General features: G+C 36.9%; 1 protein-coding gene across 1 annotated transcript; it reads right to left on the bottom strand.

The window, feature by feature from the left end:
* Positions 1-4970: 4970 nt before the first annotated feature.
* LOC122665744 (RNA demethylase ALKBH9B-like) lies at positions 4971-7749 on the bottom strand. The gene is made up of 2 exons (XM_043861886.1): positions 7680-7749; positions 4971-5623 (listed from the first exon to the last, which is right to left on the bottom strand). The coding sequence occupies exons 1-2, from the start codon at positions 7747-7749 to the stop codon at positions 5022-5024; spliced, it is 672 nt and encodes a 223-aa protein (XP_043717821.1). The 3' UTR covers positions 4971-5021.
* Positions 7750-14398: the final 6649 nt, after the last annotated feature.

The raw sequence follows: 14398 nt of genomic DNA, 5'->3' as shown, positions 1-14398 counted from the left end.
CCATTTCGGCTCCAATTCCAGCCTCACCTTGCACTAGTATTATCACTCACAGCAAGCATGGCATTGTCAAGCCTAATCCCAAGTATGCCCTTGTTTCTTCTAGCATTCCTACGGAGCCTAAATCAGTCAAATCCGCCCTTCGTCATAGTGGCTGGAAATCTGCTATGGATGATGAGATGCGTGCTCTCCACCTCAATAATACTTGGGTTCTGGTTCCTCCTTCACCTGATCAAAATATAGTTGGCTGCCATTGGGTCTTTAAGACCAAGCTTTGTGCCGATGGTTCCCTTGAGCGCCTCAAGGCTCGCCTAGTCGCCAAGGGATTCCACCAACAACAAGGAGTCGATTTTTTGGAGACATTCAGTCCAGTGATAAAACCCAGCTCCATTCGGCTTGTGCTTACTATTGCAACTATCAAAGGCTAGCCACTGTGACAACTAGATGTTAAAAATGCCTTTCTTCATGGGCATCTTTCAACACCAGTGTTCATGGCTCAGCCTCCCGGTTATGTTGATCCCATTCGCCCCAATCATGTTTGTTTGCTCAAGAGGGCTCTCTACGGCCTTAAACAGGCACCACGTGCCTGGTTCGATAGCTTTAGTTACTTCTTGCTGGATTTTGGCTTCACCTGCAGCACCTATGATACTTCTCTGTTTGTCTATCACAACTTGGGGCACACTCTTCTCTTATTGCTTTATGTAGACGATATTGTGCTCACCGGCAGTGACCACACCCTACTCTCTACCCTTATCACTCAGTTGAGTTCGACCTTCTCTATGTCTGATCTGGGACACCTCCACTATTTTTTAGGGATCAAGGTATCGTATACTCATCAAGGATTGTTTTTATCTCAATCTAAATATGCCCAGGACCTGCTGGACCGATGTCATATGTCTAATATTAAGCCTATTTCCACGCCTATGGCTGTGAAGACATCCCCATCTGCTGATGATCTTGACCTCTTTCCCGACCCATCTCTTTTTCGCTGCATTGTCGGCACTCTTCAGTACCTCACCTTGACCCGTCCGGATTTCTCTTATGCCGTCAACTCGGTTTGTCAACATATGCATCGTCCCACTCAGGCTCATTTTTGCTTGGTTAAGCGGATTCTCCGCTTCATTCGTGGTTCCCTTCATCATGGTCTTCACATTCTTCGTCATAGCTCTCTCCAGCTCTATGCCTTTTCGGACTCGGACTGGGCTGGTTCTCCTGTTACCCGTCGCTCCACTTCAGGTTTTTGTACCTTCTTGGGCTCCAACTGTATTTCTTGGAGTGCCAAGAAGCAACCCATTGTGGCCCGATCCAGTACGGAGGCTGAATACCGGGCTATGGCCACTGCTACTGCTGAACTCACTTGGGTATCTTTCCTGCTTTGTGACATTGGTGTGGCCCAGCCTCAACCTCCTATCTTACTCTGTGACAATCTCAGTGCCCTACAGCTTACTGTTAACCCTATCTTTCACGCCAGGACGAAACATATTGAACTGGACTATCACTTTGTCAGAGAGAAAGTAGCCCTTGGATCCTTGGTGACTAAGTATGCTCCTGCTTCAAAGCTGCTGGCTGATTTCTTTACTAAGCCTTTGCCGCGTACCTCCTTTACCAGCCTTTGTTCCAAACCGGGTATGTCCTCTAGGCCTATAGTCAATTTGATGGGGAATAATGGAGACTCCACTTCAACCTCCACATCAGCTTCAATGTCAGCATCTACACCACATCTGCATCAACCTACATCTCACCCATTTCCAGCACAACGGCCTCCACGTGATACAGGCTGACATCCACTTTATAGCTAATGGAGAACCATCCTTTTCCTTTGTTTATTGTAACTAACAATATTCCTTTAGCTTTAGATCTGACCCTTCATTGTAGCACAGATCTAACCATTCATTGTAATAAACTCATTCTGGGCATCTCTCACTATAGAGAAAGCCTACCAAATATCTGTTTCTCTGTTTCTTTACTTTCTACAGATTGAATTGTAATGCATCCAAAGGCCAAAAAAAAATCCGAAATGTGGTATTGGAGTTGTCATCCGGAATGGCTCTGGATTGTCTATCTTTGTTCTCTTTTTTAGGCTGTAAACTATCAAAACTAGAATGTGTGTGGACTTTCTCTTGTAGGTTACATCTTCCAAAATTAGGAAGTGAGGAGTGGAAAAGATTTCTAAGGGAGTCTTCATTTATGATGGGACTAGAGACCCATGAGGGTATTAGGTTATCGAAGGGCCCATTTTGTTTGAAGGATCGAGGTTCCCTCCATCAACGGTGAATGGGATCTCATTCACCAAGGTGCCAGAGAGGGCAGGAATGGGTATTAGAAGGGTATTTTGGAACATACTAAAACCCTAGGAGGGATTTGTGAACCATAGGATGATGGGTGAACCGTTCACTATAGGTGGAGGGTAACTTTGTCCTTGTTTGAATGTACAAATGGTTTCAAAAATATATTTTGTGACAGATTGTAATGTACCAATGGTTTCTAAAACAATTTTTTTTAAAAAAAAAAATCCTTTATTGGTTATTGCCACTAAAAAATAATGTAGTTGGCACCTTTTGTGGCGGGAATCCTCATGCACCACCCTGGAGCATTTCCTATAGGAAGAACTTCTAGATTCAATGGTTTCATGTGAAGCCCCTAAGGAGGGAATCCGTCAAGGTTGGGGACAAAGGCTATGCCACTTGGTTAAGCAGTTGGTGGGCTCAAGGGCCCAACCATGTGGTGGTTGGATCTATGTTAAAAGACCAACATTGGAGGCCAATTGGTTTATGATCCTTCCGCTACTTAAGCTTAAGCCTAACAATGATAGGGTTTCAAAATCAAGATCAGCTAATTTGGATCGGAATCGGCTGAGGCCGAACTTGATTCTGGCTATCCGACTCGGTAGATTCCTTTTAATAAATTAGGTTTAGAGTATATTTGGACTGATTCCTATTGATTCCAATGTATATTGAAATTGATCGGGATCGATCTAGATTCTGATTCTAAGTTTATGAGCCCTAGACAAAGAGCATAAGGTCATTGGGACAACTGCCCTTTTTTTTTTTGTGGAAAAAAAACTTACTATTAGAATTGGAACATAATAGGTACATCAGTATCCATACAAACTCACTTAGTGTGGTCGATTCTTGTATATTTCACCAAATTATCAACTGGTTGGAGGTAAAATCTAGGCTAAGTAAAAATACTTACAGACTTAAACAAAGTAAGAAAAGAGTTAATATCAAATAACCAACTAAAGAGTTCCCAAGGCCATTTGAATTATTCCGGGGATGTCAGCCAATTCTTCAATTTCCTTGAAAAATGTAGAACTTCCAAAGAGATGTGTGGACCACCGAGGTGGTACATGGACATGTGTAGGAAGATGCATGAATGAATTTGTGGCTGACATATTACAAACAGACAATCCAAACCATTCCCAAAATATCCAATAATCATAATTGCTACATCAACCATCCAAATGGCACAATTAGTTAAGCCATCCAACCAACCTTTTGCCGAATATATGATTATACTTAAAAAATTATAGAGTATAGGGTGATCAACCCAAAAAAAATATAGAGTATAGGGTGATCAACCCAAAATCGAGATTGAAATGTAGCTCAAAGAACCATTGGATTTGAATTGTCCTCTTACACTCCTTGACTACATAAGCTTCTTGGAAGCTGCATGTGTTGTGCTTTGAATTCTTAGATTTCAAGATTGCTAAATTATAGCATCCAACATTGAAGCAAATTGGGCTTGTGATCAACTCAAGAGAAAGAAGGACGATCTTACATAAAGAAATTACATAAAAGAGAACGCATTAAGAGAAGAGAGAGTTGAAGAGAGAAGAGAAGAACTTAGAAAACACACATAGAACTTTGATATTATAACAAAGAAAAGAAAGAATTTCCAGAGTATTCTAGGCTAGATATTCTTTATATAAACATAAGATAGAGACAGATAATAATGGAAGATAAAGGGAAATGGTATATTTACATTAGTGGAACACTTAGAAATGGTGGAGAGAAGAGTGGAAGACATGGACTAGGAAAGAAAAGACTTGGGAAAGAGATGGACAAAACACTAAGACCCTTAAAGAAAAAAAAAAAAAAACTCTCGAGAAATTCTTCTCCTCCTCTAATGCTAACACTCACCATAGACCTATATAAGTTTTAATATTTTTGCCATTTTCAGATTGTCTATCTGAACGACTATCTTTTAATTCATCATGTTTGACTAAGTGTCTAAAGTCGAAGTTATCACAATATTTTTCTACATCATATCCAAAATAATTAAGGATTTTTTCATTTTGCAAATAAGTATCTTTAATCTGTTTGATCAAGACAATTCTTTCTTCATCTGATAATTTAACTTCTTTATATAACAAGTAAACTTTTACATGTAGATGCACGTGAGGTTTTGTTTTTCATTATGGATATATTAAATTGTTTCACATTGAATAATCATAGTACATTATCCCCCTAAATTTCTGTTTTCTTAAAAAAATTTATAAGTGTAGTGTGTTATAACTTAAGCACATATGTAAATTTTTTGTTGAATTTTATGTTTTGCATGAATGATTAATCTATAAGTCTAATAATGCTTATATAATTAGAAATATTGAATGTAACTTGTTACAATTGTTGAATAACATATACAAAATTTAAACAAAAGTACATGATTCAAATGCTGGTATTTTTATAAAGAATAGAAATAAGTTTTCCTCCTTTTTGGTCTTTGATATTTTTCAGATGCTGGCAATCATATAAAATATTAAAAAATTCTATTTTTTTTTTCCTTTTTGCTCTTTGATTTGGTTCAGACTCGAGCAAGTTTGTATCACACTCCACTTCTTTGATACTCTCAACAACAAATCTTTTCGCTTATAGACCAGGTTATGTGTTTGGTAGAAATTAATGTTAGCTAAGACACTAAAAGGGAGGCTGGTGGCCGCTAGCATACTAAAAGGGAGACAGATGGCCTTGAAACTATAAGTCATGTCTAAACTTTAATGGAAGCTTGTTGTCGTCCATCTTTCAGAATGTGATGGAGATCCTTTTGGCAGGCACACTTGGAACACAATGTTTAGCTACGTCAGCACCATTCCCATTCAAGATTAGTATAGATCCAACTAGCAAAGGTATTACCACCGGACTGGAGAATACTCCTAGGCCCTTAATCTTCAAGTTTGAACCAAATAATATGTTGTATTTAATTAGGAAAGATACAATATAGAAAGGCCGTAGAAAATCATGGTGATCAATGTGAGGTGGGATGCAGTCTCCTTCATCATACATATTAGGAATGCAATTGTTAGGAATACATGTTTGCTGCAAGACATCCCATCTGAGCAAATTTTTTATCATTGTTTTGAACATTGAGGGCATGGAATCAACTTCTTCATCTTGGATTATGCCTAGGGGATTGCCTTTTTTATCCACAACATAATTATAACAACAACAAAATTGTAGAGTTACTCGACCTTTACCACACATCCACTTCTTCGGTTCTGAGCACGTATGTGGTTTAAGTTGCCCTTCTTTTCCTAGACATTGTAGCATATAGACTTCGTCAACAATCTTCTTTTGTTTCAAATCATCAAATACCCTAGTATGAAGCTCAAGTCCACTTAATATATGTAACGCCCCCAAACCCGGTCTAGGGTTTTTGGACATTAACGGTCCACAAGATCATAATATCGTAGGAGATATGAACCGGAGTAGAACTAGAACATATAACAGATGTACAAATGCATTAGCAGAAGTCTTTAAAACAAATTAAAAATCTAAAGTTGCTTATTTGTTACATCTCCAAAAACTTAAATAAAATTTGTATTAGTTAAAAGTCCTCTAAATTTAAAGTAATTCTAACAAGTCTTAAAGGTATCAAATTCAGTAATAGTAAATGTCTTCATTGTAACCATACGCCTCATCATCTTGATTCTCTACAAGGGTCTCATCTTGATTATATGTCTGCTCATCTGAATACATGGTGAGGGTTAAGTTTTGAGAAAAACTTAGTAAGCCAGACAAGCAATACTACAAGTGTGAAAACATGCACATCTCAACCAAGCAATAAAGACTTACATACATACACGGTATCTATAATTCTATAGTGAAAATATATGGTTCTTACCACCTCTACCAAATATTGCAAACACAATGATGAGGTAAACTTGGTAAAATCCAAAAAAAGATTACCCAAATAAGAGAAATAAAAGTAAGGGTAACACATCACTCCCTGATAGACTGACATGAGAACTAGCCGCCATAGACTGATACAAGGCCCTTGTAGTAGCGACACTTGCACTACAATTATGATTCACCATTCCATACTAATGTCCCCACTTGACATAAAGAAACCAATGGAGAAACTAGTGACCAAACTTGCCCCAAATCAAGTCAAATCCCCCGAAGGTTTTACCAGCAATCTTCTCTTGGAGAGTTTTTGATCATCTCCTTCTTTCTAGTAGTCCATGTAGTTTCAATAAAGACAAGTCGCAGTTTAAAAATCCGTCGACTTATCCTTACCCCAACATATATCACCCATGTTGGTAAGGTAAAAGAAAAGAACATCCATGACTGTACATATAGATATATAAACAATTTCGGAACATAGGATTTGCAATTCCCAATTCCACCCTAATAGTGTCTTAAAAGAATTTGTGAAAGCAAAGTAAAGTTTTAATCATAATTTTCTCATACAATTGATGATAGCATCTCCAATCGAACTGGAACGTAAAGAGTTAAATCCCAAAAATAAAAACAGCATCTATGCAACACATAACATATATGCAAAGTGTTTGAATTAAGAAGAACATTCAATGAACTTCATTATATAATCATTATGTATGTTGATTTCATATACTTATAAGCATGTCATACTTTTAAAAATCCAGCATGCACATATTTCATTAAATCATGAAGAACATTCAATTTCTTCTCATTCCACCATATACATACTTTAATTTAGGTTAAAATAAATGTTTGAACTTAAGAAAAAAACATAATAAATCATAAACTAAAACAAAATTACAAATTTGATTTGAAGAAAAGTAATTTGATTTTATAGAACATAAGCATGTAGAATTGCATAATCTCACTCACCTTGTTTTGTGCAATGAAATTTCAATAGGAAAAATCTCAAATCTGAAAATTAATCTTCAATTGAAGCTCTAATGGTGATGATCTTCCTCTTCCAAAGTTGAGAAGCTTTAATGGAGTCCAAGGAAGCAAGGTAAGCAGCCCCCCTTTCCTCTCGTCCACTTTTTCTTGCTCCTCTTCTTTCTCTTTCCCTATTTTCTCTAACTCAGTAGTTTTTAAGTAGAGCCCACCAAACTGCTTATGGTAAAAAAAATAAAATTTTCTTTAATCACTTCTCTCATGAATTGATCTTTAGACCTCTTTAATTATATATAATGGTCTAACCACTAGTCTAATCCACTTAGGTTTTAATAGACTTATAAATAAATATATTTAAAAAAAAGTTGCAAATAACCATGCACAGGGAAAACTATAAGTATGCTCATCATGTATTTACACTTAAAAAAAATAAAATACTAACAAAGTTCTTACCTCAAGTGTGTATGCTAACAACCAAAATTCCACCCTTTATGGGTCCACTGGTACAGATTCTGCACACAAGATGAAAAGTCCAAATTAACCCTAGTTTCAATTCAGGGTATTACAATATATTTACTGGTATCCCATTAATTTTCTCTATATGTACAAAATCTTTCTTTCTATTAATCCGTGAAATGTCCATGTTAGATTGCGCCTCCGCTACCAATTATAAACACAAACATCGAACTTATCATACATGTTCAATGTTTAAGGATATGAGAACAAACACATGTATTAATTAACAATAACTGGACATGGTTGTTTAAGATGTAAATAATAACTATAAACTCTAGATATTTGTCCAAGATAATTATAAAATTTTGTACAACTTGTGATCCATATATTAGCCTATTGTATTTTATTATTTTTATAATTGTGATTATGATGTAGGCAACAATAGAAGGAATAAATAATCAAGACATGCATGCATCGTAATGATAGAAGCTTGCAAGAGAGAACATGCATGATTTGCATACATCGTAAGACCAGAAAAACTGCCAACAAGACATGCATGACTTGGATACATCGCAAGATTAGAAAATTTAAGTTCAGCTATTATTATTATTTTTTTTTGCCAGGTGTTAACTTCAGATTTCAATCTCATTCAATTCTTCTTATGAATTTCTAAATTTACTGAGCATTTATTACAATTTTGGTTCTGTTTAGCAGAATTTCTTATGGCAGTCGGATTCTTTAAGAACTTATTATTCAGGAAATAGGACAATTCTTAATTTTTAGGATATTACAGTTATTAATTTGAATTAGGATTGGTTCATAAGATTTAACTGTTGGATAAAAAGAAAAACTGCGTATTTATGAATTCTAAGATTTTTTGAACGATATTTACGGAGTTCTCTTAAGTAGTTTGATTGCTTATGAACTCTTAGATGTGGCTGGAAGGGAATTTCTCTGATCTAATCCCTCATATAGGTTTTGAGCAACAAACAAAATCTCATAACATTCTTATGTAGAAGAGAAATGAACAAACAAAAATATAGTTTGAAAAATGCACTATAGTACAAACAAGAGGGGCGGGGTTGGGGTGTAATTTGATGATACAGAGAAAATAGCAAATCAAAACTCAAATTGAAGGAAAATAAAACCCAAAATTCTTCTTCAAATATATACAAAAATATCAATATAGAAAATGAGCAACAAAAATAAGTATAATAAAATTTACTCCAATGCAAACAGGGAGAGAAAGAGAGTGAAATAGGAGGGGGATTGGGGTGAGAAAGAGATGCTAAGCGGGGATGGTAGTGGTGATCTGGAAAGATTTTTGCAATGAATTGACCACAATAGGTTCTATAGAGATCTTCCTAGGTACTAGATATTGTTGTCGTTGGAGAGAGAGAGAGAGAGAGAGAGAGAGAGAGAGAGAGAGAGAGAGAGAGAGAGAGAGAGACTTGAGAGGAAATAAGAAGAAGAGGCATGTTTGTTTGAAGGGAGGCGTGACTGCTTGAAGAAAAGTTTATTTGGCTTGAGAGGAAATGTTGTCGTTAGAGAGAGACTTGAGAGAAAATAGGAAGAAAAGGCGTGACTGTTTAAAGAAGAGTTTATTTGATAGTTAGGTGGGGAAAAGGATATTTTTATCAACATATAAAGTATATAGAATTCTTGAGAGGAAATGTTGTCGTTGGAAAGAGAGAAACTTGAGAGAAATTAGGAGAAGAAATAGAAAGAAGAGGCGTGACTGTTTGAAGAAGAGTTTATTTGGTCATTAGGAGAGGGTATGTTGTTGGAGAGAGAGACTTGAGTAAAAATAAAAGAAGAAATAGGAAGAAGAGGCGTGACTTTTGAAGAAGAGTTTATTTGGTCGTTAGGTGAGGAAAGGGGTATTTTTGTCAGCCTAAAAAGTATATGCAAACAGAATTGAGTATGCACTTTAAAAAGTAGTAATGACATTTTCCAATGATCTAATAATTCTACTAAATTATCAAATATGATTTTACTAAATTATTTTTTCTGATTTTTATCTTTATGCCAAATATGATTAAATTCATCACTATCTCTATCCATCCATGGACTCATGCAATCTATTATATTATGATCATCTTCTGCCATTGGAATATTGATGGTACCAAAGACATCCTATCGATGTATTTCTGGTGTCTAAAACCAGTTCTCGGTTTCCTTTAATGCCTTCACTCACGACCAACAAACTGGAGTATGAGCTTTGAAATACAGACATGTATATGGGTTTTACAATATCCTTCTAATAGAAAATTCTCAAGATTCACTAAAAGCAAAAGACATGAAGTGTTCGATTCAAGTGATTAATTATGCATAAGCATACTTGTTTGATAAGAAAAATAACCGCAAACACACAGTATCAGCTGTAGCTACGGGTCAAACTCAGGGAGGTCGGGTTGCTTAAATCTTTACTCTCAATATAGGCAAAGTGTACTCAACAAGCAATTTTATATCTCTAAACTTAAACTAAGACAAATATCAAGATCAAGTATCAAATTAAGAAACTAAGCTAAACTGGGGTAAACAAAATTAACACAAAAGTAAGAGAATGAGATGGGTAGATTGAAATTGAGATGGGTTCTTGATGATGAAATCCACTAGAAAGTTAGGGTAAGTTAATGATTAATGCATAAAAACATTGCATATATCATAGTGAAGGTCTATAAGAGATACGGCAAAAAGGGCTAACATATTCTATGAGTAGTATGTATTCAATACACAATTAGATCTTAAAATCATGAACATGAATGGTGTCAGAATGGCTACGGCAAAAATATTGCATATAGTCCAGTAGAATGACATGCACAATGCGACAGTCAACAATTGTAAGCCCAAACAATGAACATATCCATTAATACACAAGCATGCAAATCATCAACTCATCCTTCCCTCATGGCTTCATCATACCCCAAGAGTTGAGGGTTTACTTGGCCATGGGAAAATCGATGGAAAGAGAGGGGGGTTGATGAAGAGAACATTAAAACTAAATTATAAAAAAAAAAAAAAAATCAAAAGATTAAAGAACTTTAACTTGAACTATTGAAGAAAAAATTCGAACCTTGAATCAACAACTGGAAGTACATCAATGGAAGATGGGGATGGGTATTAAAAATCCTTAATTATATATTAGATCTAGGAATGAAAAAGACAAAATTACAGTAAAATTCTAAGCTTAGACGATTAAACTGTTGGACAAGTGTGTGTCCATCAAACCCGGTTCGGTCCGGTTCAACCCGGTTCACCTTTGTATTGAACATTTATACATTTTAGTTTAATATTGCCACATGCGATATAAACTTTTTGAGCATTATGTGTCCATAAGTTATACTTAAAATGGTAGTCACGACTAGGGTTTGGGCTGGGCACCCTTATCATATGGTTGTCGCATTGGGTATGCCTAGACATGTGATGTCAGGGTATGAATGTGAGTGCTCACATGTTTGATGTGTGCATTGGCGAAGAATCTACTTTGTCGATTCCCTCATGTATTACTGCCAGATGTAGGAAGGGATAGACATGTGTCACGGACACCCTATACCTGAGGGAACCCTGTCACTGCAAAGTGTGATCGTATTCTTTGGTTCATCAATGACTGAGACTCAAGCGAGTCAAAGCCGGTGTTCTGGGAATGCGTGAACACTTTGTGAGTGAAGGAGTTATCCAACACGGTCACCACTGCCCGATTGGGGAACACCAAGATAGAGACTGTCTGTGCATGGTCGGATCAGAATCTGGATCCAGTACCGTTTTGGAAATGGTTTTGCAAAATTTATTTTACATAAAATGATACATTATTTATAGTTATTTCAAATAAAGTATTTTATCGAGTTTTACGGGACTCGATCGGATGCACAGACGCTCTTAAATGGACATGTCCTATGGATTGGGGTTTGGCAGTACATGTGTACATGCCCTAGATTCCATAATGATGGTGTTAATTAGTGGGGGGGGTTGTATATGATAAATTGTTATCATATAGGGAGTTATTTGGAATTTGCTAATTTAATTGGCTCTTTATTTAATTAATGGATTTGGTGCTAATTGTAATTATCCATTAATAATTAAATAAAGAATCTAATTAATACTTTCCCTATTAGATTCTGCTTCTTCACCTGTGTAGCACTTTGAGTTTAAACAAAACTGCCAGACTGAGAGAGAGAGAGTCAGACTCTCACTAGGGCTCTATTAAATCTATCTAGGATTTAATTAAACCCTATTATTATAAATAGGGGACCAAAAAAAAATGTAGATTTTGAAGCTCTCCACGTTTTTGGAGCAGACACTCTCTCTCCTACATTTTTTGTTTCTCTCTCTCCCTCTTGTGATCTCTCTTCTTCTTCTTGCTTCTCTCACCTGTGTTTGAGAGTTGGGGTTTATGAAACCCTAGATATGTGCTGAGGAGTTTGAGGGCATCTGGGATTGGCGTGTAGAACCTTGGTAGCACCATTGGAGGTTCAGATCTGTTTGCTTGGAGCGCTCATTGGAGGAAGAACTAGTGTCTATTGGAGGAGCAACACTTGAGGCTCACCAGGTTAGTAGTTCTTTATTAATTCTTTCTGTTCATTGATTATTAATATTTATGGGATGCGAAAGAAACTCGAATCGATTAATTTTTGCTGCGCATTCGAGTATGGGATGGATCCCTCTTGCCATGTGATGGACTAGAGACGAATTTCTCCGTCCCTATTGTGATAATTAATTTTATGGGACGCAATAGGGAAGGAGAAACCCTAATAAGGATGCACCAGGGTTCCCATGGGAAATCATGGGACATCCTAAAATTAAAATGGGGCACCCATGGGACACCATGGGATAACCCAGGGCGTGCAATACCCTAATTGATTTATAATTGGTTTCCATACGGAACCATGGTTTGATCCCTGGACCGTTGTTTGACCAACAGTGTGGTATCAGAGACACCTTTCCCACCCATGAATATTAGATAATTAATGGTTAATATGATTATCATGAGTGGGATGCAAGTTGGCACATGGGTGGTTAGGATATGGTTGTTGTAACAACCTTTCTATGTGCACATGGGTAGTTACAAGGTTGTTAGTGTAACAACCTACCCATCTGATGATGGATTTGGTTTGTTTTGTTTATTCCAATTATTGAAGCATGTATCCAATTAGGTTGTGATTACTAATTTTTATTTTAAAATTTTTAATCATGTTCTATATGTTGGGGGGGGGGGGGGAGCGCATGCTACCAAGCCTCTGTGCACGCCCTTCCCCATGAACCTACCCTTGTGCGCATCCCCTTGTGGGCTGCTGCCTGCAGGCAGCAAGCTTGCGGGCTGCGGGCCTGCAGGCTGCTGTCCATGGGCCCTGTGCCTATGGGCTACGTAGGGAGTGCCTGCAGCCTGCGCAAGTGGGCTGCATGCACCCCCCTTGTTTTCCCTCCAGTTTAACAAAAAAAAAAAAAAAAAAAAAACAGATTTTTCAAAACAGAATTTTATTATTTTGTTTTGCTTTTTGAGGATGATGATGGGTGAAGAGATTCCCTCTTTACCCACTTTCAATTAAAATACAATTTTAATTTTATGGGTTTGGATACATGATATCACATGCGATGTGGTGGTTCAATAATTGAAGGAATCCATGTTTTAATTTTTGGTTCACTTGCTTTAATGCCCATGCATGAAATTATATTATGATGTGATTATGGGAATGACATTCTAATAAATGGATGGATTGTTTATGTATGTGATACATGGGGTTATGGGTGGATGTGATGCTTCTCTCTCTTTCTCTCTCTCCCCCTTTCTTTTTTATAAACAAATGTACTCCACCCCATGGGCAACCCAAATGGTGGGTTGGTTTCTCCATGCGGGGTTTCTTTATTATTATGGAAAGGAAAGTGTATAGAATTTTTTTAGGTTTCCATTGTAATTTTAGAAGAGTTAGGATTCCCAGGGCATGTAGATGGTGATCCACATGTGACGCTCAAAGCTTATGGAGATGCAAGTCACCTACTTTGAAGATGTGATCGGGCGGAGGAGATGATTAGGCGTGGCATCCATGGCATGATAAATGTATCCAAAGTTATTAGTTTTATTTTTATTGGGAGGGTTCTTTAATTGCTTCTGATAAAAATGCCGCCATCCCATAATCACTTTTAATTAATGTTGATTAATTATGTTGTTTAAATCTATCCATGTATATGAGAGTTAATTAATCCCTCTTTATTCACAATACATGTATGATATGGACTAGTCTTAATCGGTAGACATGTCCATGGCCTCCTATTGAAGATAAATGTAGAAAATATGTGACATGACCCCGCATAAGCCGACAGGACATTGCCAGGAACTCTGTCACGCATTTATCTATATTTACCTCCATCTAGATACGTTAGGGTATGGATAGTGAGAGGGCATTGCGACAGTGGGTCATCTTTCATGATTCCATGATTCTAACTAATGCAATAGGTAAGTACATGACTTGGGTGTATGTCAGCCGACAGGATCTGGACATGACACCCAGGTGGCCGAAAATATTGGAAGCCCATGAGGCGGACAGCTTAGTCCACACTACCATGGTGTGTATAATGACTCCCGAGGGGTAAGTTATGCATGCAAGGGTTGTAGGTATCCAATTCATCTTTTGGGTTATGAGGGAAACCCAAATCATGAAAGACCATTGATGTGTGTGTGCTCAATTTATTATTTTCAATGGTCATTAATTAGCATGTGGTTATTTACTTGTGCATGTGTAGATTAATATACGATGGCTGCCGTTAATTCTAACATGTTAACACTCATTAGCGAATACAAACTTAATGGTACAAACTATGTCGATTGGTACCGGAGCATT

The sequence above is a fragment of the Telopea speciosissima genome, chromosome 6 (genome assembly GCF_018873765.1).
Source record: "Telopea speciosissima isolate NSW1024214 ecotype Mountain lineage chromosome 6, Tspe_v1, whole genome shotgun sequence".
In the NCBI taxonomy this organism is placed as follows: domain Eukaryota; kingdom Viridiplantae; phylum Streptophyta; class Magnoliopsida; order Proteales; family Proteaceae; genus Telopea; species Telopea speciosissima.
Note: the sequence above shows the minus strand (reverse complement) of the source record. Positions and strands in the feature narration are given on the sequence as shown.